We start from the raw sequence: 27460 nt of genomic DNA on the forward strand, positions 1-27460 counted from the left end.
GCAAAAAATTTTCCTGATTCTGCAATGAGCCTCTTTCAGTTGCTGCTGGACTTCCACTTCTGTGGGCTGCTATGGGTGTGGAACTGCAGTCTCTCAGCCAATGTTGTTGTTCTGCCACTTTGGGAATATTTCCATCTCTTACTTTGTATGAAAAAGACACTGTTAATTTCTTATAACACACAAAAGGCAGAACTCTTATCCAGTATGCTTTACCTAAGAAAATTAAATAAGTGAAGTTGTTTTTTGTATATATATAAAAGAGAAATCTGTTATCTTTTTATTTGCTGGAGCTTCCTTGTATCACAGTTATGACTGGCAGTTAAGAACAGAAAAATTAAGTCAGCTATAGATTTTTGGTTATCTTTCAAATCCAAAGAATAAAAAATTTATTATGCTGTTCTGGAATCAGTCCTAAACATACATTCTTGGACTTGTTTTAAAAGAATTCTTTATTCCAAAAATAACTCCATATTCCAAAAATTTTGACTCAGTATATTCTGCCCGTATTAAAAGCTTACACAGCTTTAAAAAGCTTAAGGTATGCATAATTCCTTTGTTTCAGAAAGATACTGTACAGCTTTCACTGTCTCTGTAACAAATAGGTTGATTAAAACAAAACTTGTCAAGGCAAAGTTGTAAAATGTGATTCATGGCATAATGACTTTAAAATCAAATTCAGATCCCATTTAAGTAGATGCACCACTACATTTTTTGTAGCAATGACTCATACCAGATCTGAACTTGGCTCTCTCTTAGAAACTGAAATCTTGATACCTCCATTACTGCAACATCAGCCAATTTTGTTTCCTCTGTAAATTTTAGTGGATTCTGTGTTGTAGAGCTATCTTTAATTCAGCAGAAGGGTGCACAAATTCTTAAGGCACAAAATTTGGACAAAGAGCATCTGGCACAGACTTCCTGTGAGATCTTTGGAAGTATTTCTGTTTGAACACCTAAAAATTCAAACAATAGGTCTTTCTGCTTTTACTGCCTCTGACTCTGGGGTGCAATCCAGACCTCTAATTTGAATTTTTCTAGTTTGGTGTCTAGGCTTGTGTAAAGGTGTTTGAGGAGAGTTACACAGTTCAACACATGTGCTTTCACAGTACCTGTCTGAACAGTGATCCAACTTAAATATCTGTATCAAGAAGCTGGCTTCAGCAGAGACAGATATTTCTTCCTTTTTTCATTGATTTCAGTTAAATAGTTAAAGTGAGTTACAGCAATATGTCCTCAGAAGCAGCAATGCAAAAGCCTCTCTCCACCTGCACAAAAATCACACAGAGCTGGACCACAAGTCACAGTGATGGAACTTTTCTGAACAGTTTTTCCTTGGCTTCATTTAGGCTCCAGTGTCTGGAACTCCTTCCCTTTCCCCAAACCTGTGTAAAGTAACTAAAGAGATCCTTACCTAGAGCCTGGCATTTGCCAGCTGCTGCTGGCTTTTAACTATGGCTGGCAGAGGAAGATGTGAGGCAGGTCCTGCTCTCCATCAAGTCTCTGAGTGACTGACAATCTCAGTCTCCAAACTACGTTTTGTCAAAGGAATGGCCTCTGGTTTCTGTAAAGACAGATGTGTTTTGTGCTGAGAAAGAGGGAGCCTGACCCTACTGCACAGAGCCTGGGTCTGTGAGGGAGGAGTGTTGGTCTCCACCACTGGGTTTTACCTATTTCAGTACAGTGGAAGGACTCCACTTTCTGTAAGGTGAATGCCTCAGCCAGCAGCTGACAGAACCAATGGTCCCCTCACATCTGCTCTGGCTCCATGAATGATCTGTTTTCTGCTGCTTGCAGAAACACAGGCATCATCTGCTCAAATGTTTGAAGTCAGCTAACCTTTCTGAAACAAGCCTTAAATGAGCAATTTTCAGGATGGTTTCTCAACAGGTAAAGCTTTCTATTCAGTCCAAATGCAGATTCTGACCTGGATGATCAGCTAACATGAAGTACCAAGTATGTTTGTGTATACTCTCAAGTCCCTACAGTCATGATGTAACCAATGTTTTCAAATGCTTTTATAATGCTATCAGAGTAAATAAGGAAAGGGGAACACATCTCCCCATGGCAGGGGAGTTGGAACCAGATGTCACTTCCAACACAAAACTTTGTATGATTCTACAATTTCACGGAATTTTCATAATTTTACCTTTATAAATGCAAATTTATTTTATAAAGGCAAATAATAAAGTAAAACATATAATTGTCAATTAGCCTTTTTAGAAAATGAAATATTAAAGGGATAAATAGGAATACTATAGTGTGTCTTTTTACAGAATATCAATATATATTAGTACATATAAAGAAGATTGATTTATGCTATTATGTGTTAGTTTACAAAATACACTTTTATATAATTATTTATGAGTATTTAAAAATAGTAAATGATAATGTTGATGTAAAACACAGAAAGTTAGGCCTTCAGCTCTGCAAATTCCAACAGATTCTTCCCACAACACTAAGCTTATCCACAGCCTAAGTATTTCATTGTGCAACATTTTTAACTTCACATTAAATTGAGCACCATGATTGTGACTTAGAAAGAAAAACAGAAATAAAAAGGCTACTGAAGTATTGTATGAGTGAGTTAAGAGTATTGTAAGAACTCTGGCTTCTGGAATTTCCTGAGTTTTGAGTGCCTGACTTTATGACTTGGTACTGCACCAAAACTAAAAATTTCTTTATAAAGAAAAGAGGGAACAAAACCCAGCATATTTTCTTTGGGATTTCTCTACATGCTTTTGACTTCCTCAGTACATCTTATAAACTGCCTAAGCACAACCTTACACCTCTTTGTCTAACATTGGCTAAACAGAGAGATAATAAGGAGGCCTCAGCAAACACTAATCTGTCATACACCATATTGCAGAGCACAGTGTGCTCCAGCTAGCCAGACCCACTACTTTTCACCTACTTTCCATCTGTTGCTCTCTCTAATCCTCATGCATTAGGGCATGCCAATCTGCTCTCTAAATCTTAGTAGCTCCTTGCTCCCATAAAATTCAGTCTTAAGTAAAAAATGCCTTTACAAATGTGACATGCAAAAGTAGATGTATGGCTCTGTGAATCTGGACAAGGAATTTATACTTGCTGTTCTTTCCTTTCTATTCACTCTTGCCTCTTGTCTGTTTAGACATAAGCTTTCCCCTGCAACAGCTCTGTGCACACTTCTGCTTACTGCTAAAGCATCAAGGCTACTTCCAAGTTGGTGCACAGTGTACAGGTGTCACCATCTCCTGAAATTCAAACCCTACCAGCTGTCTACCTGATCCTAGAAGCTTCCCTGACTTTCAAGATACTGTGAGACAATGCACACAAGCCTCACACACTGTTATTTATTCCTCTGCTTAACAAGGAAGGAGGCCCAATACAGACTCCTACAGTGCAAGAAGAAAAAGAGGGGCTTAGTTTATGGCCAGACTAACACATATTTATTTAATGGGGCACACCATTTAGTCTCACCAACAATAGTGTCAGTGTGGACACAGATTATTGTGCTTGTCATGCACCTTACAGAAAGAAGACCCAGCTGCTGCAGCTCAACAATGACTTAGGAACACACTCAGAAGTGAAATGGGGTTGGATTTTTTTAAATGGATTAATTGAAGGTACAAAACTCGCTTGCCCTCCTTTTTTTTTTTTTTTTTTTTTTTTTTCCTTTTTTTTTTAATTTTATCAAATAGCTTCTGTTGGACCTCATACATATACAGCTCAGACAGACAACCTAAGAAAACATCATTACTGCTCTCTCCATATACATGCAAGGCAAACTTTAAACTGGTTTAAAAGATGTTCAAGGGCTTCTCTGCTTGAATAGCATCAGAGTCCTTATAGCAATACTGTGTAATCCAAAATGTGCTTTGTTTTACTGACACAGAGAGTATGAACCAGACTAGAAAGTGGTCTTAGAATCAATGTTTATTGTGCAGGTCCCACATAAATATATGAAATTTATCTGATGCATGATATGAGAGCAAATAGTAAATGAAAACTAGAAGATTGCTTCTGTACCCAATTGAAATAGTGTACAGAGCTACCAGAAAGAAAATAAGCCAGGCTGAAAAGAAACTTTACAAGCACAACAGCTATCCTGCACAAAGAGCCAAATGCAGCATATGTGCTTCTAAATCTCATCCTATTTTGAGGAATTTAATCATGGATAAGCCTTTTGCTGCCACCTGTACAGAAATCAATGTACAGAGTACTTCAGGGCAGTGAAAATAAGTAAGATACCAAAGAATTGAATTAACAGACATGAATCAAATCAGGGATACAAACTTTTCCACAGTAAAAGTTTTATCTGCACTCATTCTTGCAGATGGCAAGTTCAATTGCTGTTCAACAACATTCATTTTCATGTGAAATATTATTTCAACTTTGGCCTCTCATTTACCCAGTATAGAAACTACACAAGCATAAGTGTCAGGTGTCAGAGCACAAACCTGTGGTAGAATCATACAGCTGTTTCTAGGGCTCTGGAGAGGCTGCTAGTGTGATGAGGGGGCCCACAGCCCTCTTGTCTTGAGATCACAAACTTTTTCTCTGTGAAAAGTAGTTTTCCTGCCTCAGAGGCATGCCAGAGCAGAGTCCTGGAGGACCACTGACATCTGGTGGTCACTTCACTCTAAAGAAGGCTAAGTCATATATATTTAATTTTACTGTGACTTGATCAAATTACATTTTACAGGTGGTCTGACAGAAATACATGCCAGGCAAGCATTAAGTTACAGGTCTTACTCTATGTTTATTAACTTAGTGGAATTTGATAGCTACAAGTAAATGCAGATGAACTGCAACACATAAACTCAGTTAAAGCTGCCAGTATGTTAAAAGTACTGTTGGATTAAACCCACTTTAGAGATAATAAAGCTTTTCTAAATAGACCACATTTAATTCAACAAGTTCTTGAGAGCCACTGGATCATGAAATAGAATTATATAAAGCTGTCTTTTTGACAAATAAAAAAGCACATTGTTTCCTAGGTAAGATGTTTCTTATTACTGAAAAGGAGTAATGAGATTTAGGTCTACTTTTGCTAGACAACTAGCACAAGATTAAATAATAAGCAGGAGTATCCAATAATTTTATCCATATTGATATTAGATGTTAGATGGTGAGACTGCCCAGGCAGAAACTGCCTCAGTTCTCTCCAGAAAACTTGAGATGATCCTCTTGACACCTAAATGTAGTTGTGCAGAGATCACAGCCACCTAAAGCACTGGACCTAAAATGCACTTAGACCTGTTAGCACTGACTGTTGATAGGCAAACACTTAAAGCTATGCTCTGTTTGTTGCAGCTATGTACAACTTGTAAACAAAACTCTGAGGCTTTCAGACATTCATCAAGCATACAAAAGTCTTACTAAACTGTCATGAGAATTTTCAGCCCTTCCCAAATGCTTTTTTTGCTGCAAAATGATTCAAAGTCTACTTTCAGGTAAATGTACATTTCTTGTTGAAATGGGAGCTCAGTTCAAAACTAATAAAACTCACAGCATCTATTGAGTAGGAGGAAGCAATCCAAATGTTTTTCTAGACCTTTCCTCCATGCTACAAGAGTGCAGTTTTGCAAAAATTCAGCAGCACAAATCGTCTCCAAACTTACTTCATTTTTCACTTACCATCAAGATGACCCCTATCCATAAATAAACATATTGCTAAATTACAGCCTTACCTTCAACCTAGGCTACCTAACCAGACTGATAGATAGTGAACTATTTTTAATTACTTATACAAAAGGCATTGCTCTGCTTGTGTTTTCTAGTTGGTTGTGCACGTTGTGAGCAAGCATATGATAGAGACAGGTGCAATTGCTAATGCTGCCAAGAAGTGTGCAAAAAACAGGCAGTGCTCAGAGTGAAACTCAAAAAGGTACACAGGACAGACATTCATATGGAGGCAACTGCATCAAGCCACCCCAATGAAAGCAGCAAATGTACACCAAAATAGTTTTATTTGATTCTGCAGAGTTTGCAGCTGAGCCCAAAAGGCTTTCAAAAAACGAGTGTCAGCTGTTTCACTCTCATTTGTATTTCAGCAAAATTCTAGTACCTGTTTCTAGTACCAGTGGTGCCTCTGGAGAATTTCACTTGTGTGGTACACAAATCACTGATGTTCTTACCTGTTTCAGGTCTTTTCCTGTACTGCTGCATGAACATACACTGGCAAAAGTGGCTTCACAAGATTTCTTTTTAACACATTCCTAAAGGTCCAATTGCATATGAACAGAATAATCAGTATAGAGAAACCTTCTTCTGCACACAACAGGCACAATGTTCCAGTTAAATCTTACTCTGAGCATTTAAAGAAAGCTTTTTTCAATATTTTAACAATGCTGGTTTCTGCACAATAATGCATTTCATCTACAGTGAAAAGCTGTCACATCGCTGCACATCTATTAAATAAAAGCATTTTAATTAGGTCAGCTACTGGGTAAAGGAGACAATAACCACTTTAATAAAGCACTGTCACAGTTATAGGCCCTTGGCTATAGAGAAAGTCTCTTCTTTCCTTTGTCATCCCCCCAACACATATTTTTGAAAAAAATCTCAGCATTGCCAACCCAATTATACAGCAGCGGGAGATGATTACTCTGTGACAATGTTCTAATTCACAGATATAATCATTCTTCTACATTTATATTTTATTGAAGATATTTTCCTGAGGGGTAGAGACGCCCTCCACTCACCACCAGGGACGGACAAGGCTTAGAAATAATTTTGCCTGGTTCTAATGGCTAGCAGCGCGTTGGCGAATCTCCTCCGGAGGCAGAGGAAAGCCAGGTAGCCCAGCCCTGCCAGCACGCTGACCAGCAGGGAGGTGCCAAGAACCCTGGGAGCCCTTCTCTTGGCCACACGGAACGCTGTTGGCAGCACAGCCGAGATTAGGATATTGTTGACGTGGCCCAAAACTTTCTGAAACGCTTTTCTCTTCACGACACGCTCATAATAAGCTTCCAAGTTGGGCCTCTTTCCATTCCCCCAGTTTCTTCTTGCTAATCCCAGAAACTTCAGGCGATGTAATGTGACAGCAAGGGACACGTCTGCCAGGCTGAAGAAATCACCGCAGAGCCAAGGCTGATTTCCATCTTCTGAGCAGAGATAAAACATAAAGCATTAGGAGCTAATGGAATATAAGCACATTTAGTTTAGTGCTTCTCCAAAGTACTGTCTGATAAAGAGCAACAACACTTGAGCTAAAACATGACTTAAATCAATGAACATTTTACTAATCCCTGTCCACTCTTTGCACAATATTGCAAAGTCTTAGGCTCAGCAGTCTGGCCTACATTGCTTAAGGAAAAAAGATTCACATTCCAGGTTCATAAATTAAAACCCACAGTAAACACTATTTCCCTCAACTACATTTCTCAAATCTGGATTAAATTAAACAGGATTGGAAAGGAGAAAGGCAGTTTAGCTTTTACTGAAAAGCTACCACTTGTCTGAAGGATTTATAATTTTTCCTGTGTCACTCAGGTCTATGACATTCACTCAAGAACTAACTCCAGCTAATTTGCTGGAGGCTTTTAAGTCAAAAAGAAATGGATTAGATGACTGACTTGCATGAAACGTATCAGCACAGTGAGATGACAGAATTTGTTCTCTTAGAACCCAAATCATGGGGATTTTACACTGAGGTGTTTGATAAGTGACAAATATTCACACTGCTCACCACTAGTCAGGAGCACAGATGGAGACCCCAGGTAGCCTCTCCAAGGGAGAGGTGAATTTTCCTGGATGGCTCAGAGCAGGCACTGCCAGGCAGCCTCACACTCTGCTGTCAGTGATCTGAGCCACCACCACCTGAAAGGGCTGACATGTACTGACCACACCAAGAGCTTTTCAAACCCAGGATATGAAACTTGATAGCCAGCACAGCTGTCATAGCTGCCAGAATAAGTGCTCTGTTCTAGCCTAGAACACAAATTGGGAGGACTATGCTGTTCCCATCTAATTTGTAACTTTTGCAGTTCATCCCACACAAATATGCTGGCTCGAACACTCAGCAGCACCCCTCTGGTAACAGAGAAATTTTACAATCTTCTTTCCAACACATTTTCCACCAAAGAAAAGCAACATCTTGGCACAAAGCTATACCAGTCCATTTTGACTGGCTATGCAGGTCTGGAAGAAAGGCCTCTGTAGAAAAGGAGTGTATCCTAGGCTGCTGAAAGGACACCTGGGAATTCATCCAGTGCATTAAATAAGATCATGGAAAAGAACAAAATATCTATCCTGCTTGAAAGAAAGGTGCCTGCAGTGATAGCAGTAGTAGTTGAGGGCTTCAAGCAGTTGCAAGAGAAGCAGGAGCTCTGAGTTTGACCAGGAACTGGAGAAGTACAGATCACAAACTTCCAAAGTGGGAATACCTCAGAAAAAATTCCAAGAGGCAACAGCCCCATGCTTTACAAAATCCTGTGATCCCAGCAGTTTTCATGAGCTCATCAATACTGTATCAGTTGACTCTTTGGAAAGGCTACTTAGCAGAGAAAGGGGTTGATGGAAATGGTGGCAGGTGGAGTTTTCTGAAAATAATCCTTCCATCCTTTATGAGTTAAACTATTTTCTGTGGCTCTTTCACTGTTGAGTCAGTAGAAAATGTAATCTAGATTTTCAACTGCTGGTTCAAACCTACAGTTTTGATACTATCACAACCAGTAATTATTACTACTGCTATTTATAGAGCTAAATGCAAAAAGTTATTGATTTGGGCAGATGCAGTTGATATTGACTGATGCTTCATGCAGTTCCCAGTGAAGTTAGGGGAAGGATTCCTATTAGCACCACTGGGAGTTGAACCATGCTGTGAATAACCAAAAGGCTAATCTCATTTAAACAGAATTTAGGATGCTGAAATGGTTAAGTGCCTGTGGGTATAGATCAGGAGGAAGGTCAGCATTGCAGATGTCTTTGTAGGAGAGTATTACAGACCTGCTAGCCACCATGAAGAGGCAGATGATGCATTCTACAGGAGGCTGGCAGAAGTCTCTCAATTTCCAGCCCTTCTACTTGTGGGAGATTTCAGCCTGTCACATGGCTGCTGCAAATACAACACAGTGAAGAGCAGGAGATTCCTGGAGTGTGTGGAAGAAAACCTAGTCTCAACTGTGGAAGGAATCATGGGTGATGTGGTGGGCACAGCAACCATGGAATGATGGAGTTTTCAGTTCTAGGTGGAGTAAGGAGAGGCACTGGCAGAACTGGCACCTTGCACCTCTGCCAGGCACACTTTGGAGTGCTCAGGAGATTGATTGACAGAGCTCCTTGGGAGTCAGTCCTGAAAGGCAAAGCAGTACAGGAAGGATGGGCAAGATTTAAGGAGGAATTCTTAAAGGTACAGGAACAGGTTGTCCCCATATGCTGTCAGAAAAGAAGACCAGCCTGATTAAAGAGGGAACTTGGGCTGGAACTCAGGGTAAAAAGTACTCTGTACCACCTCTGGAAGAAGGGGGGTAACTACAAGGATGTCATGAAGTTATGCAGGAGAAAATTAAAAAGCAAGCCAAACTGGAATTTAATTTGGGCACTGCAGTTAAAGACAACAAAAACAGTTTCAGTAAATACATTGGGAGCAAAAGGAGGCCTGAAGAGTCTTGATCCTTTGCTGGATGAAGGGGGAAACACAGTGGGGGATGAGGAAAAGGCCAAAGTACTTAATGCTTTCTTTGCCTCAGTCTTTAACACCAAAACCTGTGGTCCTCAGGATATCCAGCTCCCAAAGCTGGAAGTTGGTGATGGGGAGCCGAGTGAAGCCCCTAAAGCCCAGGAGAAAATGGTTAGTGACCTGTCATGCCAGTTAGACACCCACAAGTCCATGGGTCAAGATGGGATGTGCCCAAGAGTAAGAAGGAAGCTGCCAAAAACTTATCAACTATTTCAATCATTTACCAGCAATCCTGGTTAACCACAGAAGTCTCTGTTGGCTGGAAGTTAGCAAATGTAATACTCATCTACGAGAAGGGTCAGAAGGAGGATCCAGGAAACTACAGACCTGTCATCCTGGCCTTGGTACCAGGAAATGTCATGGAGCAGATTGTCCTGAGAGTCACTACATGGCAAGTGCAGGACAAGCAGGGAACCAGGCCAGCCAGCATGAGTTTACACAGGCAGGTCTTGTTTGGCCAACCTGACTCCTTCCATGACCTGTGACCCCCTTACTGGATGAGGGAAAGGCTGTGAATATTACCTAGATATCTGTAAAGCTTGTGACCTGTCTCCCAGAGCATTCTCTGGGTGAATGGGCTTGGGTGGGTGCATTCTTCATTGAGTGAAAACCTGGCTGGATGTCCAGGCCCAGGGAGTGGTGGTGAGCAGACTTATATCCAGTTAGTGGCTGGTCACTAGTGGGGTTCCCCAGGGCTCAGTATTGGGGCCAGTCCTTTCTAACAGGACGAGAGGAAATGGCCTTAAGTTGCACCAGACAAGGTTCAGATTAGATATTAGAAATGTTTTTCACTGAAAGGGTGGTCAGGCTTTGGAATAAGTTGCCCAGGGCAGCAGACAGCAGGATATAGTTTAGGCATGGTTATGATGGTGCTGGGCTGACAGTCAGACTAAATCATCTTGAAAGTCTCTTTCAACACTGATGATTATGTGAAATTTTTTATTTTAATTTGAGGGGAGGCAGGTAAACAGGACTGCTTTCCAAGAGAGTGAGGGAAGGGGGTTGCTGATGATTAGAGCAATTATTCAGATTGCTTATTCTGCATATACCACAAATATCAGCAGAGTATCTCACAAGAGTATAATAAACCTGTGCTGAACATTAAGGTTGTGATCATTATCAGTGATCTGAACCACTGACTGACTTCAGTGAACTGATGCCTACACCTATAACATCGATATTCTGTAGTTTGTTTTTTCTGATTTTGTTGATAAAAATACTAAAAAAAATTGTGCAGCTAATTGTTCTGCAGCTCATTTTACTGAAAATGTGATCAAGCACTCTCATGAGACAGGGAGAACTCACTGACTGGAACAGTAAAGTAAGCAAGTGTTTAAAACAGTATTGATCCCTTCTGTGATGTATAGATCAATATATACTAAAAGTGTCAAATCTGAGACATTGAAAATTGTTTTATAATGGTGCTGTCAATACGTTTACTCAGTATCCTCAAAAAGAAATATTAAAAAGATTTAGCAAGAAAAATTCCTTACCTGGTGTTTCCTCATTTCGCCGCTGCAATTCAGTCTCAACCTGATCCAAAACTTTTTCCAGTTCATCCAGTATTTTCTTTAGGTATTTGATATTATCATGATCCAGCAGTTTAGACTAAATAGACATACAGATTAGTGTTTTAACTATCATACAGAGTTTATACTTTTATCAGAGAAGCTTATACTTAGGATACTACAGTGTTTATTCATAAAATGTGATTATTTTCACCACGTAGTCAGCTGGATATTACATGAATACTGGTGACAATTCAGAAAGCAGAAGAAAACTTTAGAGATGACAGATAGTAAGGGTTGCCTACCCCTGCAGGGTGCTCAACAGCCCCACACCAGCACTGATGTGTACTTACCTTTGAAGTCAGTGGGACCAGTCCAGTATTTCAGCACACACCTGAAGTGTGTAGCTGATCTGAGGACAGGCTGTTTCATGCCTTGAAGGGTTAAGTACTGCATGACATTACTGCTAATGACAGGTGAAACAAATGTTTATATTGTGGCCAAAAAATCTAACACTAACAAGCTCATAATAAAGGGGGCTCATAAAAAGAGGTTTCCTACCTTAAGGCGCTTCTGTTTTGCTATGTAGGCATCTTGAAGGTCTGGATTTTCTTCTGCAAGTTTCTTCAGTTCTGATTCTGTGTTACTTATTTGGCCTGGTATTAAAAAAATAATAAAAAAAGACAAATATTAGATATATTCAAACACACTCATAATGCAATGCACAGGAACTGATTAATAGCCTATGTACAACTATCATACCAAAGAAACTGGAAGTGATGCTTCAGTACAGCATTTGCACCAGGTTAGGATTTAAATACATCACATTTTGGAAAACTTAAATGCTTTTTAAATTGACCCACCTTCAGCTCATCAGTTTGCAATGTGAAAGTGCAGGTAGGCCCACACTGAGATTTTTTGTCCCTGTAGGCCATATGCATAATTTTACAGTAAAAGCCTAAATGCCACTGAATATGGAGCCAAGGTGTTTTCATTTAGTTAAAATGTGATGCCAGAGTCTGTGATCCTTTTCGAAATATTCTTTAAGGACTGTGTGCATCTCCTAGAAAAACATTCATTACGTGATTTAAAGAAGGAATGATGTGAAAAGTTTAACTTAATTTTACTGATTTCTACTGCAAGTATATAGTCTTTTCCTTAAAATGAGGTTTTGCTTGAAAATGCCATACTTATAAACCTAGAATACCAAAAGACAATGATTTATAAATCTAAAAATAAGTATTTCTAATCATAAATCAAGAACAAAATAATTATAGAGCATGAATCACTTCTCAATTGGACTTGATAATAAAGTTTAGTTACAATGAAGTCTAATAAATTAAGCTTTTAAAAATTCTTTCTAGGGAATAACAAATTCAGTTTTTTATATATTCATTTCAACATGACTGTGAAAGCCATCCTTTAATACAGTGTATGAAGAAATTGAAGGATGTACTCATACAAATAAAATCTCACATATGCAATTAATTACTTGGATTTGGAATGCATAAACATAATACACAACTGACTCATGCCTTATTATATCTAGCAGTCTGGAAAAAAAAAGTTTCGAGCTGAAAATGAAAGCATCCAGGAGAAGTTTGAACATGCAAAGGAATTGTTAAGAAACATCCATTTTTCAAAAAAATGCTTCAAATCAAAAAATGTAGCTATGCTTTAAGCATAAAAAGATAAGAAAAAAATCTCAATTTAGATGACCAATAATGCTAGCTCCACCAGTATGAACATGTGCAAAACTGAGAACAATTTACACCAACTAGAAGCTAGAGCGGAAGAATACATACAGCAAGAAAAGCAGAAGACAATGTTTTAAAATGAACTGTAATAAAAGCACCGGTTTTTACCATGTGAAAACAGAAAAACTATCCACAATGCCTATGAGTGAAGCACAATTGTTCAATAAACAGTTAGCATCCACACTTCAAGAAAAACAAACAAACAAACAAACAAACCAAAAAAAACCCAAAACCACCAAAGCAGACAATGCACTGATGTAAGAGAATAGTTCATGTTCTTGGACAAGGGGAGTGGCTTTAAACTGAAGGAGGTAGATTTAGATCAGATATGAAGAAGAAATTCTCTCCTGTGAGGGTGGTGAGGCAGAGGAACAGATTGCCCAGAGAAGCTGTGGAGTCCCTATCCCTGGAAGTGTCCAAGGCTAGTTGGATGGGGCTTGGAACAGCCTGGTCTAGTGGAAGGTGTCCCTGCCTACAGCAGGGAAATTGAAACTGGATGATCTTCAAGGTCCCTTCCAACCTAGGCCATTCTATGATTCTATGTTACTTCAGTAACATCAATCATGCAACTATATGGAAAATTTACTGCCCACCTTCACTTCTGACAACATAAAAGTGTGGCTAGTAAGAGAACTGACTTACTAAAAATTTTAAGGAGAAGGATAAGACATTTTGCTGGAAATATGATTTCTCAAACTAACACAATATCACCTTTTATGACATCATGGGCTTACTAATAGTATAGTTGCATGACATTTCAAAGACTCTGCAGCATCTGACTTTGTTCAACAGAGCATTCTAAAACTTCATACCAAAAAAAAAAATCAACACTATATAAACCACTGACGTTGAGAAAAAAATCTGAGATCTCAGAATAAAACTGCAATCAGGGAATCATCATCCAGCCGTGCTGTCAGGAGTTGATGCTTGTCTTAGAACTACTTAGTACTTTTGTAATACAAAGAAGGAAACATAAAGGCATCAATTAAAAGGTCGACATAGTCCAAAAACTATCTCCACAGACACCTCAAAAATACTTCCTCTTCCTCACTTCCTCATTTCCTCTTTCCTATTTTCAAGTCACAACAGAATACACAATCAATAAGATGCACAAATCATCAAGGAGTGCAACTAAAATTCATAAACTGTGCTCAGTATTTTGTGTCTACGGTGGATTTAAGAAAGAAGATGAGTGTAATAAGTTACAGGCATTCAGAGCTACAGAACAGTACGTACTACGGATTCTGCTGGTAGCATAGGCTGGAATCATGGAGTCCACTGTTAACTCGGGGTGCAGGATGCAGCCATGTGTGTAGGCATCCATAGGCAAGGAGTCTAAAAGCTCTCTGTAGTGTTGCACCCTTGGGTAATACATGCTCCCCTCTTCTGGCATTAATCTTGGCACTTCCTCTGCAAAACAAAGTCAAAAATAAAGTCAAGAAAAGATGAATCATCTAATTGACCAAAGCTCATTCAGTTATGTCCAGCTGGGACAGGTGACACAGACACAGGCAAGAAAGCTTCACTAGTTCCCCAGAGTTATTCCCCAGAGACTCAACTGTGTTGAGCTACCCAGAACTTAACTGTGTGATTGCAGCTCAGAGAAACGTGCATTTGTAGTTCATTTTAAAATGTTTTATAATTCCAATTCCTATGCAGCAACCCACATAAACACATAATTAAGAGGCTTTTAAATCAGAAAACCACACTCAGTTCTCTTATGAACATTTAGGAATGGATGACCATGATATACAACCCTATAATGCTCTCACAGTCAGGCACAGCTGAGATTCCAGGAAATTGTTATGGCTGAAATGTTGTTGCTCCTGCAGTCATGTAAAAATTACAGTACAGGAATCCTATGCAAAGCATGACTGGAAGTATTCCTGCACATCAATGAGTTTTACCCTACCCTTGATTTTTCTGGGCCCCAGCTCCTTTTCTGACTAAAAGACAGCACAAATTATGCTCACCCAACAATGAAGTTTTCTTCATGCCTCAAAACTCACTGTACTAAATCCCTGAAATACAAAATGCTGCTATCTTCACACATATACAAAACATAGCTCTGCATTTCCTTCAAAAATTGAGGTAGGCTTTTTTATTGGTGTTTGGTTTATTTTTTTTCTAGCAGTACAGGCACAAAGAACTTCAAAACCCTGCACATGATCCTTTCCAAGGCTTATCTTCCTGCTTTTTTACCTCTTCATTCCATTTTGTCTGCAAAAATAATTTGCTTATTCTACTTTCATTATTTTACAGAAAATTATTCTGAAATTAGGCATGTTTCTTCTTATCTCACAGGGAATCTGGACCTGCTCGACAAAGCAGGTCTGTTCAGTACGTTATTTTTGATGGCAGCATCACACCCGGGTTAGTGCAGCACAGTGCTGCTGCCATTCCTGGCCTCTCCATCCCTCCAGGGCTAAGGAGGACAGTGGTAGCTTTTGCTTATAAAGGTTTACTCATGAAGGTGCTGGAAAGCCTTCAGTTCACTTTGGAGGAACATGTTTTCTAGCTGCCAGGAGAGCCCGTTGACTTGTGAGCCTGTAAACATTTTCTGCCCTGAACGAAGAGTGACACAGAGCTGCTCCAGCACTGCTGCAGGCTACGGAATGAGGGGAAGAGCCACATACTGAAATGCCCGTGGGATTACCATCCACAAACGTCGCTTCAAGGTAATCAATGATCTGCGTTGCCTCACAAATGATGTTTTCCCCGTGGATCAGGACGGGTACTTCTCCAGAGGAGCTCAAGCGCATGAACCACGGCTCGTTGTGCTCGCTCAGCGGCAGGTTCACATCGTGCTCCTCGCACTTCAGCGCCTTCTCGGCGATTGCCAGCCGCACCTGGAACAGGCACTGCCAGGGTCACCCGGCAGCATCCACAGCCGGGCAGCATCCACAGCCGGGCAGCATCCCCGCCCGGGCAGCATCTCCGCACGGGCAGCATTCAAAGCCGGGCAGCATTACTGCCCGAGCAGCATCCCTGCCCGGGCAGCATCCCCGCCCGGGCAGCATCTCCGCACGGGCAGCATCCACACCCAGGCAGCATCCCTGCACGGGAAGCATCCCTGCCTAGGCAGCATCCACAGCCGGGCAGCATCCCCGCCCAGGCAGCATCCACAGCCGGGCAGCATCCCCGCCCAGGCAGCATCCCTGCACGGGAAGCATCCCCGCCCGGCAGCATCCACACCCAGGCAGCATCCACACCCAGGCAGCATCCCCGCCCGGCAGCATCCACACCCAGGCAGCATCCCTTTCCGGCCGCTCTCCCGGCCCTGCCTCGCGGCGCCCACGGCCGCTCCGTTCCATCTCGCATCCCTCCAACCCTCATCCCTCCATCCCGCATCCCTCCATCTCCCAATCCCTCCGTTCCGCATCCCTCCATCCCCATCCCCCAATCCCCATCCTTCCTTCCCGCATCCCTCCATCCCGCATCCCTCCATCCCGCGTCCCTCCATCCCCCAATCCCCAGCCCTCCATCCCCGGTGCCGCCGCGGGCGCGCAGGGGCAGTGGGCAGGGCGGGAGGGGCGATCCGGTCCCGCTCCCCCGCCCAGCCCTCACCTTCTGCGAGGAGAAGGACTGCGTCCAGTGGTACAGCACCAGCGGCGCCATGCCCGGCTCGGCTCGGCCCGGCCCGCGGCGCCGGGCGGGGCGGGAGGCAGCGCGGAGCCGATCCGCGCTCGGAAATTACCCGAAGGGGATGCCCGCGGGATGCGGGCACAGCCCCGCCTGCCCCCAGCCTCAGCGCTCGGAGGATTGCCCTTCCGAAGGGGAAGCCGCCTGCAAAGCCGTCCGCAGCATCCCCTAGGGAAGCGCAGGAAGATGGATGCGCAAGTAGGGAAGGTCACATGGCAGGATTTAGCTTTTTATATTTATTTTGGTTTTGTTTTTGTTTTTTAACCAGCGCTTCCAGTATGAATTTCAGGGACATCAGCAACATGCCCTTGGGGGGAAAAAAAAATTACTATTAAGTCACCCTGAATTGGACCCTGTGGGCATAGATCCTCTATTGCAAAATGAGTCATAGCAAGAAGGAACAAAGCTTTCTAATAACTTCTTCTGCCTCTGTATGTGTTCTTTCAATCTCAAGAGATAAAGCTTCTTAATTTTCTTAAATTTCTTATTTTTTCCAGGACAAAATTAGAAAATATAAGAGTTTTGCAGGGCTTTTTCATTTTCCCTGTGTGAAGCAAGGTCCTTTCTGAAAAGCATTTGATAATGAACAATGGCTTACATCATCAGGAAATGCCTCCTCCGTATCTTACACCGGAGATAGTTTAGAAGATGTGATTGCTGATAGTACATTAGACACTATCAGCAACACCAGGCAGATTTTAGCAAAGTAAAAAACCACAGTGAGATTACAGAATCCAGAGTATTGTTCTCTTGATTCTGACTGCTCAATTCCCAGTAAAGGCAATTACTTAAGTCTGATAACTCAGCCCCACGTGCCATTTGTATGTAACAGATGAACCCCATGATCAGTATCTTAAAGACCTGAAGCTAGTATGTTGAGAGCTGTATCTCAATAACAAGAACATTTAAAGGAAGTTTTGACTAATGTTAAGCAAGGGAATGGATTTAAATACTGAGACAAGGTAATGGACAAATCTTATAAATAAAAAGAAAAGCAAAAAGCAAGCTTCCAGCCCTGTACTTGTTATGGGAGTGGGCACAAAGGCAGCCCCATGTCTTCCTCAGAGACCACTCCCTGCTACAGTCACAAGCCAAAATAATCTATTCAGAAGGCCATGCATGATACAGGTTTCTCATAAATCTCAGCTGATAGCAATCAGTGTTACTGATGGCAAATCCCACATTTGGGGGAATTTAATTGTTATTCTTCAAAAAGCTGGAGAAACTTTGGCTTAGAACTGTCAACAAGAATGCATTTGATGGCATTACAGCTGGATTTACTTCTCTTTAAGATACATGTCTAAGGTAAGAGTGCTGGAATATCCTTTTATGCACAAGGGCTATAATCTGTGACCCACCAATGCACAATTATTCTCACAGGTCCCTGCCTAGGCTGCTGTACAGCTGGTCCCCACAACTAGAACTTACAGTAACTCACGGGAAAAATCTGGGAACTGTTTGTTTGGGTTTTTTTTCAGGTTTCTGTTTAGCTTTTTTTCCCTTAATTTTGCCTTTAAATCAAAATGTTGTCATTTTGTCAATTACCACATAGACCACTACTCCATTTCTCTTGGTACATCTAAATAATATAGCATCACACATGGACTTCTGTGTTTGACATATTTTGTTACCTGGATTAGATGTCTAGAAAGGCAAGGATATATCTATCTTATAATACAATAAAGAAAGAAGGACCAGTGACAACAGTATTTCCTTCTTCAGACTGAGCAGTGCAATCATATACAGGTGTTTCTTCCTCCTAACCTAGTCATCCATATTGCTGTGAAATACAGGAAGGACATTGACTTGTTGGAGCGGTCCAGAGGAGCAGATGATTAGGGGGATGGAGCACCTCTCCTATGAGGAAAAGCTAGGAGGATTGGGATTGTTCACCCTGGAAAAAAGAAGGCTGACAGGTTAACAAACTGTGGCCTTCAGTACCTGAAGGGAGCCTACAGGAAAGACTAAAAAGGGACTTTGTACAAGAGCATGTAGTGGCAGGACAAGGGGGAACGGCTTCAAACTGAAAGACAGTAGGTTTAGCTTAGACATTAGGAGGAGATTCTTTACTGTGGGGGTGGTGAGGCACTGGAACAGGTTGCCCAGCTGTGGCCTCTCCATCCCAAGGAACGCTTAAGGCCAGATTGGAAGTGGCTCTGAGCAGCCTGGTCTGGTGGAAGGTGCCCCTGCCCATGGCAGGGCTGTTGGAAGCAGATGATCTTTAAGCTCCCTTCCACCCGGGGCCATTCCATGGTTCTCTGATAAATACCCCCGGTGTCCATCCTTCCAGTCCTGGCTTAGCTGCAGGAGCGGTGCTGGGATCCCTGCAGGGCTGTTCCCAGCCTGGCCACACGAGGCCTCCCTTTCCCAAAATACGGCGCACAGAGCCTTCCTCCTTCCAGAGACGGAGAAAAAGGGACGGTTCCTTTCTCTTCGGGACGAGCACCTGTCCACTCATTTATGTTTGCCCCTCTACCTTCTCATACACAGAAAAGCAAACAAAAGGGACAACCTATGAAAAAACACATCCTGAAATACATAGTTCCTTGTTGCACAGGGGTTTACACAACCAAAATAAAAGCCTCCTTAAAGGCATTTTTAATGTTTAAATGCCATGAACACATAAACAGCACAAATGCAAATCTGACTGGCATCTTGGCACCTTGTGGCTTCAAGCAGACCCTAGGTCTGTGTGATAAATCATTTTTCCTAACACACTGATGTTCTTGCCCTGTTTCTCTACATGGCCTCTCTTGAGCCTTTTTTAGCATCCTATACATTTTTACAAACATATCTGTATATATGCATGCCCCACTACAAGTTTTTTTAATGCACATATTTTTACATCATGGAAAGAAAATAACATTTACAGCTAATTCTAAAAATGATAAATATTTGATATAAATTGGGTAAAAGATCTGGAAATCAGTATTCTGGTAATCAGTTTTCCTCTTTACTTCACTTTTCACTCCATGTTATTAACAAGAAACACCTGGGTCAGACGTCTCATTAAAATAATTGATGCAAGTTAAAAAACCACTTTTTTTTCCTTATCAGATCAATTAATTTTGCATATTGAAAACCAAATTTATTAGACTATGGGGCAAAAAACCCTCTTTTTTTTCTACACAGCCAGAGCCATTATAGCTGAAAATTAGCTGGATTCTGTGTTTGAATCATTAACAGATGCATTGGTTCAGTTCCAATTGACAGTATTGCAGGAGTTAATACTCGTTGGGAAGTAAGACAGGTTCTGTTCTGGACTTTCTGTCATCAGTGGTTATTGACTAATTTCTACTGGCAGATGCTGCTTTACTGGTGATGATATGAGTCAAAACAACATAGCACTGAACTCAGGTACAAAGCTGAGACTCAATACTGACACAAGAACTCACCAGAACTTTCTTTAATATGACTGAAAAATTAGATATGCAACTATATAGAAAGAGTGAGAGCAGGGTTATGTCTTGATAGTCACAGCTGAGACTATCTGTGCTCTAATTTAACTGCATATAAATCCATGGAGTGATGGCAATTCTATATAGCTGATTCATGTTCTCAGGAAATATAATTAGTTAGTTACCATTTTACATCCAACAAAATCAACTTATAATAGAATTTATTTAGTTACTTTCAAAGTTACTTAACATAACATACTAGGTTTTATTCAGGGATTTCACTACAAAATTCTGCCAAATTTTCCCTAAATACTATAGTATTCCTGTTCCATGCAGGAGTTTCATATGCAAATACTTCAGAAATACTGCTTAATAATTAATTTTTCTATAAAATTCTAAGATGTTTTATAGTAAACTATTTCAAAACAGTCATTAGTAATTTTGATTTAACAAAAATATTAGTTGTTCTAATGATATATAAATCTCAAGAGTTTTGATGATTGAAATTAATTTTCCTGAAATATAAGTTTTTTAAAGCACACACACACAGATTTAATATATTTCCATAAGGTGAAAAAAGTGCAGTTTCTTAGATGTAAACCCTTAAATCTAGGTTAATACATTAAAGCTTTATCAAGTCTATCCCTCCTCAAGCTTTTATGTAAACACCATCTTTATTATAAAATCTAGCATATCAGCCAAATTCAAGAGATTTAAAACTTTTTTTTATACTTGCCCATGTTTGTTGTCTCTGTGCACATGTGCAATATGCTGGCTCACAAACCTGGATCATTACCAAGCCTTTAGGAACAATTCTGTATCACCACTTCACATGCTTCACCTTCCCTCACATTAACTTAGATGAGTAACCCACAACAGTGAACACTTTGTACCTCTGTGCATAGCATCCAGGTGTTGATTTTTATACTGGTTTTAATCTAACAGTGATGACATTTTGTTTGCACAGTACTGTCTGGCACACTGGCTTCTGGCTGTCCATTAAAATTCACATATTACCACAACACAAACAATGAATGTAAGAAATAGTATCTCCCAGCTATTGCCTGTGGCCAAAACCAGAGTGCAGTGCACAACTTTGACCTTGTAAAATAGATTGGACAGATGCTGAAACAAAGTCCACCAAAGTTAGAGGGGTGATTTGTACTGACTTCAGTGGGTCCTGTACCAGCTTCTAGGCCAGTTCAAATTCTATTACAATTATACTGCAAAATACAAATATCCAGTAACTGGATGACACCCAAACACAGAAAGCCTTAAGAAAATCTAAGGAGCTAATTACAGTTTTGTAAAGTACTCTTTGAAGTCTCATGTGGTATTTTCTTTGACTGGAAAAGAATTTTAAAAATCTTTCTTGAAAGATTATAGAAATCAGATTCTTTCCATCCCTGAAACAAACCCAAAGTTTAATAATCTTCAAAAAATTCTAAAAATCTTGTTATTCTTTTTATTGGAAACATGAACACTTTGATAAGTTAATTTGTAAATAAGTTTAAACACTTAATCTGTTCCCAGCAAACTGCTCAAAAAAATAGCTTTAAGATCCTTTAAAGCACAATCATGTACTTCCACACCTTGTTATTGACAATTTAAAAAATAGGGTCCACTAAGGAAGATCCATTTCTTTCAACAGCATTAATCACTGGAATAACATAGAAGTATAGCTCTTATTTAAATAAGGAAATTCTTATTTCTTCAGCCTTAGTTCTTGCTGTTTGCTCATTGCGTTTGTACAAGCTGAAGTAAAACAGTAACAGGCAAAATATTTCAATTAGACTCCTTGAAATCTCACTTCATGAGGTTTCTGTGTTGGACAGAAGTAAAAAAAATGAAAAAGGTGTTTTGAAAAGCTTAGGTCTTAGGTCCAAGAGCACCCTGCACCAGCACAGCAGCAGGGATGGAAGCTGCTCTGCCCTGGGCCACCACAGGCTCCACACCACCACAGGAAAATCATGGCTGCTGTCTGGGCAACCCAGCTCACAAGAGCTCATGGCAGAGTGGGACACATGAGTATGGGTAGAATAGTTTCTCTTGCTAAGACTTTTTTCCCCCAATTTAAATCACATAATTTATCCATCACTATTGTGTTGCCTTTTCAAATTATAGTACAGCAGAAACAACAAGGAAATTGTAGAGGTCAGTTATGATATATCAATTTCCTGTATATTGAAAAATAATTAATTCCTATTACTTGAAATAAAAGAACAGCAGACTATAAAACAGCTGATTAAATACACTATCAAATAGCATGCAAATAGCATTCACGTAACTCCTCTCAATAAGCAAGACCCTCATTTGTGAAAGTAAAAATAGGACAAGATACAGTTTTGGGCAGCAATAGATCTGGGCACTGAATCACTGTCTATGTTCTTTTGGCACTGACTGACACATGCTGGCATGATTTTTTCTCAACTGCATAACATCACTCACAAATAGAGAACAAATACCAGAGCTACTGCTCTGAAAACACACTTCCCCTATCACATTTAAAGAAATCCCAATGAGATTTCTTAAGAAAAACAGAGGTAGGATCTTAGTGCCAGCTGAAGGCAGGATACTTGCTATTTAGCATTTACTGAGTTATCTGGGTGGGGGGGGGTGGAAAGCACTATACAGAGAGAAGGATGAATTTAAATCCCGTGTGTGTAACTGATACAAATGAAAGTATGAAGTTGTCTCTGTGCCCTGTGCCAGCTCAGGGGAGAAGTGAGGGCAGCAGGCGATGGTATGTGTCTGAAATAACAAACCCTCTGCACTAACACCCGAGCTAATGCACTGGTGCGGGGGCAAAGCCAGAGGAGAGAAGCTGCAGAAGCTGAAACGAGCTTTGCAAATTTTACAGAGACCTGCAAACTGGTGGGGAGGGTGGAGAAAGATGTGGTGCCTTGGCTTAATTCCTGTAGTGTCCTGTCAAATCCATTGGGCAGAACACTGTATGTCACAGTCCTTGGAACAAAATACAAACATAAAAGCACAGAAATTATATTAACTTGAGTCAATATGAACAGAGCTTTGGGACAAGGAAGTAAGAACGTTCTTTTGGCCCAGGGGAATAATCTACCTTTTCAAGATGACAAAATTAACAGGGTTTAACTCTTGGCCTTGAATAATTAAAATTTCCCCTCTAATGTGCTAGATAGGCCGCTGCCACAGACTTTCAGAGCTATCTTACTTCATTTCAATATATTGCACAAAGTGAGAAATAACTGAAACTGGAAGAAATTGTTTAATCTCAGCTTCTCTCTGATTTCACCTTACAATATATTTTAATTCCAGTTTTGACACTGTGTGTGACCCAAGACAGTCGAACAAAGAGCTATTTTTCAGTTCGCCTTTCCTCGTCTACAAAAGCTTCATGCTTTAGCAGTTCTAAGCCACTGGAAAACATAACAGGAGTCTAACAAGTGCAGGGTTCATGTCTTGGAGCAGTGTTTCAATACTGAGATTAAATTTGTATTCCCCCTAAACTGCAATTTGTTTGAACTCCATGGCTTGTGATCCCATTTCCTCCCGGCTTTCTTGATGTCAGCTACTTCAGCCTGGCAGAAGATCCCTCTGAACTGCAGCTGCATTTGTAAATGTTTCATCAAAGGCCTGAACGTCTGGTAAGCAGCAGAGCCGGTGGGTGCCACGAATGTGATCTGGGTCTATCTCGGGAGGAACAGCATGACCGTATTTACTGCCGATGCTATTCTGGGGGCTGCATGACGTGCTTCTCCCTCTGCCTGAGCAACACTTGCCCGCTCGTCTTTCAACACTCACTCCCAGCATGACAGCATGAAATAAAACAAAATTTACTGGTAGCAAGCACACTTGGGTATTGAAGACTTCCATTCTAACAACTTCATGCACACACACATAGTCTTATGACAATAATCATGTTAAACATTTTGTACTCTAGGTAGATAAAACATTAGGTTTCCTTAAAAAAAAAATAAAATCATAATAATATAATAAAATAATATTATATATATATAATAAAATAAAATAATTCAAATCATTATGGGGGCACAAGTGTATTTGTCCCCATAAATGAACTCTTAACTCAGGATGGTGGCAACACAGTAGTTCCAGCTCTACACAACACTTCCAAATGTGGACAGCAGCTGTCTCCCAAAACCTTGAAAGTAGGGGGGAAAATACTGTATTTGTTAAAGCAATTGTGCATGTAGGATCACCTCTTCCAAAATCAGGTAAGTATTTTACAAACTGAGACTCACTTAATAGCCAGCAGAAAGAGCCAGGCACCTCCAGTCATTGATTAAACCCAAACTAGTGCAAGATCTGTGCTAGAATTTGTAAGAGAAAGGAGGAAAAATTTAAAAATACAAACAAATTAAAAACCCAACAAAACTTCAGATTAAAATAACATGCATATTTTTCACACTTCAAGGGTTTTTATTTTGCCAATATTATTTTTTTTTTAATCTAGAAATATGCCACTGACACCAAATGGCACAGAAAAGATCACAATTTATTTTTCTTCATTTCTTAAGCCTATAAGAATAATTTTCAGCACTTGAACAGGAGAATCACAAAGTTGCATAATGCCAGATTCATTCCCTTTCTAGGTACTGAAATTTAACGTAGTAACATCCTGACATCATAAATTTTCAAAATTGGCTGACATTTTTTAAATATTTCATTTGGCTCAATTTTGCAAATATGCAACCAGCTGGTAAAAGTAAAATCTGATTTAAACTTTTGTTAGACAAAAACTGCAGTCTCAAACTTACATAAAACCATTAAATTATATCCCTTTACATGTGAAGACAAAACTGCAACCCCCAGCTTCTAACTTTAGCATGTTATATCACAGAAACAGTCCTCCAGCTCTATTAAATTTTTGTTTTCATGGTAGAACTTCTTACAAGCCAAAATAGCAGATAGATCACCGTGGGTGAATTAACAAAATGTTTGCAGTGTTATCACGTGAAATAGGGGAATTTCAAAATCAATTTTACTTCTCAGAAAGTCTGAAAAATAAACTTTGTACCTAACATAACCAAATACTATTCAGGTTAATGACAAATTTTAAAATTAACAATCTAAAACAGAAACTAAGGTGATCTCCACAATGGACTTCATAGCACAGGTGATTTTAGGCATGCCTACAAGTGAACAATTTAGTGATGAATACATACCTAAATAAACACCAATTATTATTCTATAAGTCAATTACATTTATTATGCATTCAGACATAAGAGAACATCATGCAATTGTTTTTCAAATACACTACTATTAGGAAGACATACATCCATTATTAGCGCAGACATTGTCAGAGAAGAGATATTTTTATATACTGCAGAAATCTTAAATTCCACCATTACATACTTAATAAAAAGTACAGGTGGTTTACAAAAACTGAAATAATGGATAATTTATCATAAAGGACCTTTTGTACAAGATTATAAACTTCTACATAAAAGGATTTAACTTACTATGACAACTGCAGTTTCTAAATGATGATACTTCGATAAAAAGCACTACAAAACCTGGTTTTGACTCTGCTCCAAGAGGAAAAAAAAAAAAAGAAGAAAAAAATATTACTTTTAAACAAAACTTACAGTTTTGTTTAAATCATACAGTTTGTTTTTAGGAAAAAAAATACTGCAAATACTAATTTATCCAATGTCAATCTTGTACTTGCCAGAAACACACAACACAGATAAAGATAACTTATTCACATGCAGAGCTGCAAATTCACGTGGATACATGTGAATTCACCAAAGCAAGAGCATAAAAACTGTTCTGCACCTGCACAACACAGAGACAGACATTTAAAATTCTGCATTGTTGGTTGTGTGTTCCAAAGTGCAGAATCAAACTTTTAAGTGAAATTTCAGTGGACAAATAGAAAACCATTTTGCAGCAATGTGTTATTACAGTGAGTGCATTTGCTAAGAAAGCCAGTTTTCAAGATGCAGAGGGGGCTGATGCTGTAATCCACATGGTGAAGGGGTTTGTTCATCATATAAAAACATCATGACATTATGTTACAAGCACTGAAAAGGCCAACAGAAGAGAAGAGAATAAACGAAATCTCATACCAGCTGGGAGGCTTCAATCATTGGTTAGGCTGATTATGATGCACTAACCCCTCCTATATTATTTTCTATAAACTTAAATATCAAAATACATTAAGGCATTTGACTTGAATGTTAGCTGTGATGAGAAAAAATTTTCATCCCGGGGACAAATATTTCTGAAGAAGCAGAATAAACTTATCAATAGGGTGCACTTCTCTCAGGCATAAAAAACATCTGTTTGTCTTTAACTGTTTTATCAAAAATCAGTTAGAGTAAGCCGCATTATCCTCACCAAAGTTTAAGCAGATTGAGGGAGTGGCTTTCTATTAATGGTCTTTGCAGCACAGCCTGCTTAGCCCTATGGTAATGTCCTCTAAAGCTCAATTCCTCTATTGTAGACTTTTAAAATGGAAACATATCCCAAAAGTGACTATACTGTGCCCAAAATATCCACATTACATTCAGTACCAAACAGCAAAACTCTCAGCTTTTGCACCTCTGGTAGCATTTGTCTTGTTTTCTCCATCATAAACTGAAAAAACAAGCAGAACACCAAAAACCTACCAACAAACCCCAAACATATTTAGAATGACAATGATTTTATATTAATTTCACAAATGGATTCACTCAGAAGAACCAATTATCTGAGGTATAGGAAGCACCAATACTAATTCATTGGTGAAATGCAACAGCTGTTTGTTCTGGTCCAGTACAGCAAAACAGGAGTGTGACATCAAAGGTCTTAAAAATGTCTTTTAAAATTAAAAAAAAAAAATCACATCTAGTTGCTATTTTAACACTAATTTATCACCACTCAATTAAAAAAAGACATTCCATTTTTAGTAAGAAAAAACCCAAAGAAATTCACAAGACAGATCCCATGTTAAGACAAAATTAGGTATCACTCCAGACTGATGTGTGGCCTCATCCCTACATCTGATAAAATCTGCCTGATAAAACCAAGGCAGATCATAAGGAACTGCCAGCTCCTCCTGAATAACTGTGATCCCTACAGATGTTGCCTTCTTTGAGGTGCACTCACCATTGCAAAGGTCCCCTGGTGTGATGCAGAGCTCTGGTCTCCTTCACTGGAGTCACATGAGACAAAAACACTGCAGAGCTGTCTGTCTGATGAAGGAATTATCTTTACCAGAGCTCTGTGAAGGTCTGTAATCACTGGTGATGAAAATGCTAACTAATAAAGGAGAATTTTCAATTAGTAAGTGGCCTAGAGCATGGCAACAAGCCTAGATTTCTGGGAAGATATAAGTGGTATATACCTCTCAATAGAGGTATTCAGAAAAACAGCACCATGGTGAGCAGGAAAAACTGAAATTTTCTTCCCTACAGTATTAAAGCAGCATATGTTAAAATTATTTAATTCACTAGCTAATTTACATGAAAATTAACAGAGAAATTAATATCCTAAAAGAATGTTATTCC

General features: G+C 39.7%; 1 protein-coding gene across 1 annotated transcript; it reads right to left on the minus strand.

Annotated features, from left to right (window-relative positions):
* Nucleotides 1–3671: 3671 nt before the first annotated feature.
* GDAP1 (ganglioside induced differentiation associated protein 1) lies at nucleotides 3672–16781 on the minus strand. The gene is made up of 6 exons (XM_056484504.1): nucleotides 16497–16781; nucleotides 15586–15778; nucleotides 14166–14339; nucleotides 11734–11828; nucleotides 11158–11272; nucleotides 3672–7088 (listed from the first exon to the last, which is right to left on the minus strand). The coding sequence occupies exons 1-6, from the start codon at nucleotides 16545–16547 to the stop codon at nucleotides 6706–6708; spliced, it is 1011 nt and encodes a 336-aa protein (XP_056340479.1). The 5' UTR covers nucleotides 16548–16781; the 3' UTR covers nucleotides 3672–6705.
* Nucleotides 16782–27460: the final 10679 nt, after the last annotated feature.

The sequence above is a fragment of the Oenanthe melanoleuca genome, chromosome 2 (genome assembly GCF_029582105.1).
Source record: "Oenanthe melanoleuca isolate GR-GAL-2019-014 chromosome 2, OMel1.0, whole genome shotgun sequence".
Taxonomy (NCBI): domain Eukaryota; kingdom Metazoa; phylum Chordata; class Aves; order Passeriformes; family Muscicapidae; genus Oenanthe; species Oenanthe melanoleuca.

Excerpts from the sequence above, each read along its gene's own strand:
- GDAP1 (XM_056484504.1), bottom strand. The coding sequence starts at position 16,547 with ATGGCGCCGCTGGTGCTGTACCACTGGACGCAGTCCTTCTCCTCGCAG. Across the intron at positions 11,273-11,733 it reads CAAAACAGAAGCGCCTTAAG|TCTAAACTGCTGGATCATGA; the intron begins GTAGGAAACCTC and ends ATGTCTATTTAG. Across the intron at positions 7,089-11,157 it reads GCGAAATGAGGAAACACCAG|AAGATGGAAATCAGCCTTGG; the intron begins GTAAGGAATTTT and ends ATCTCTGCTCAG.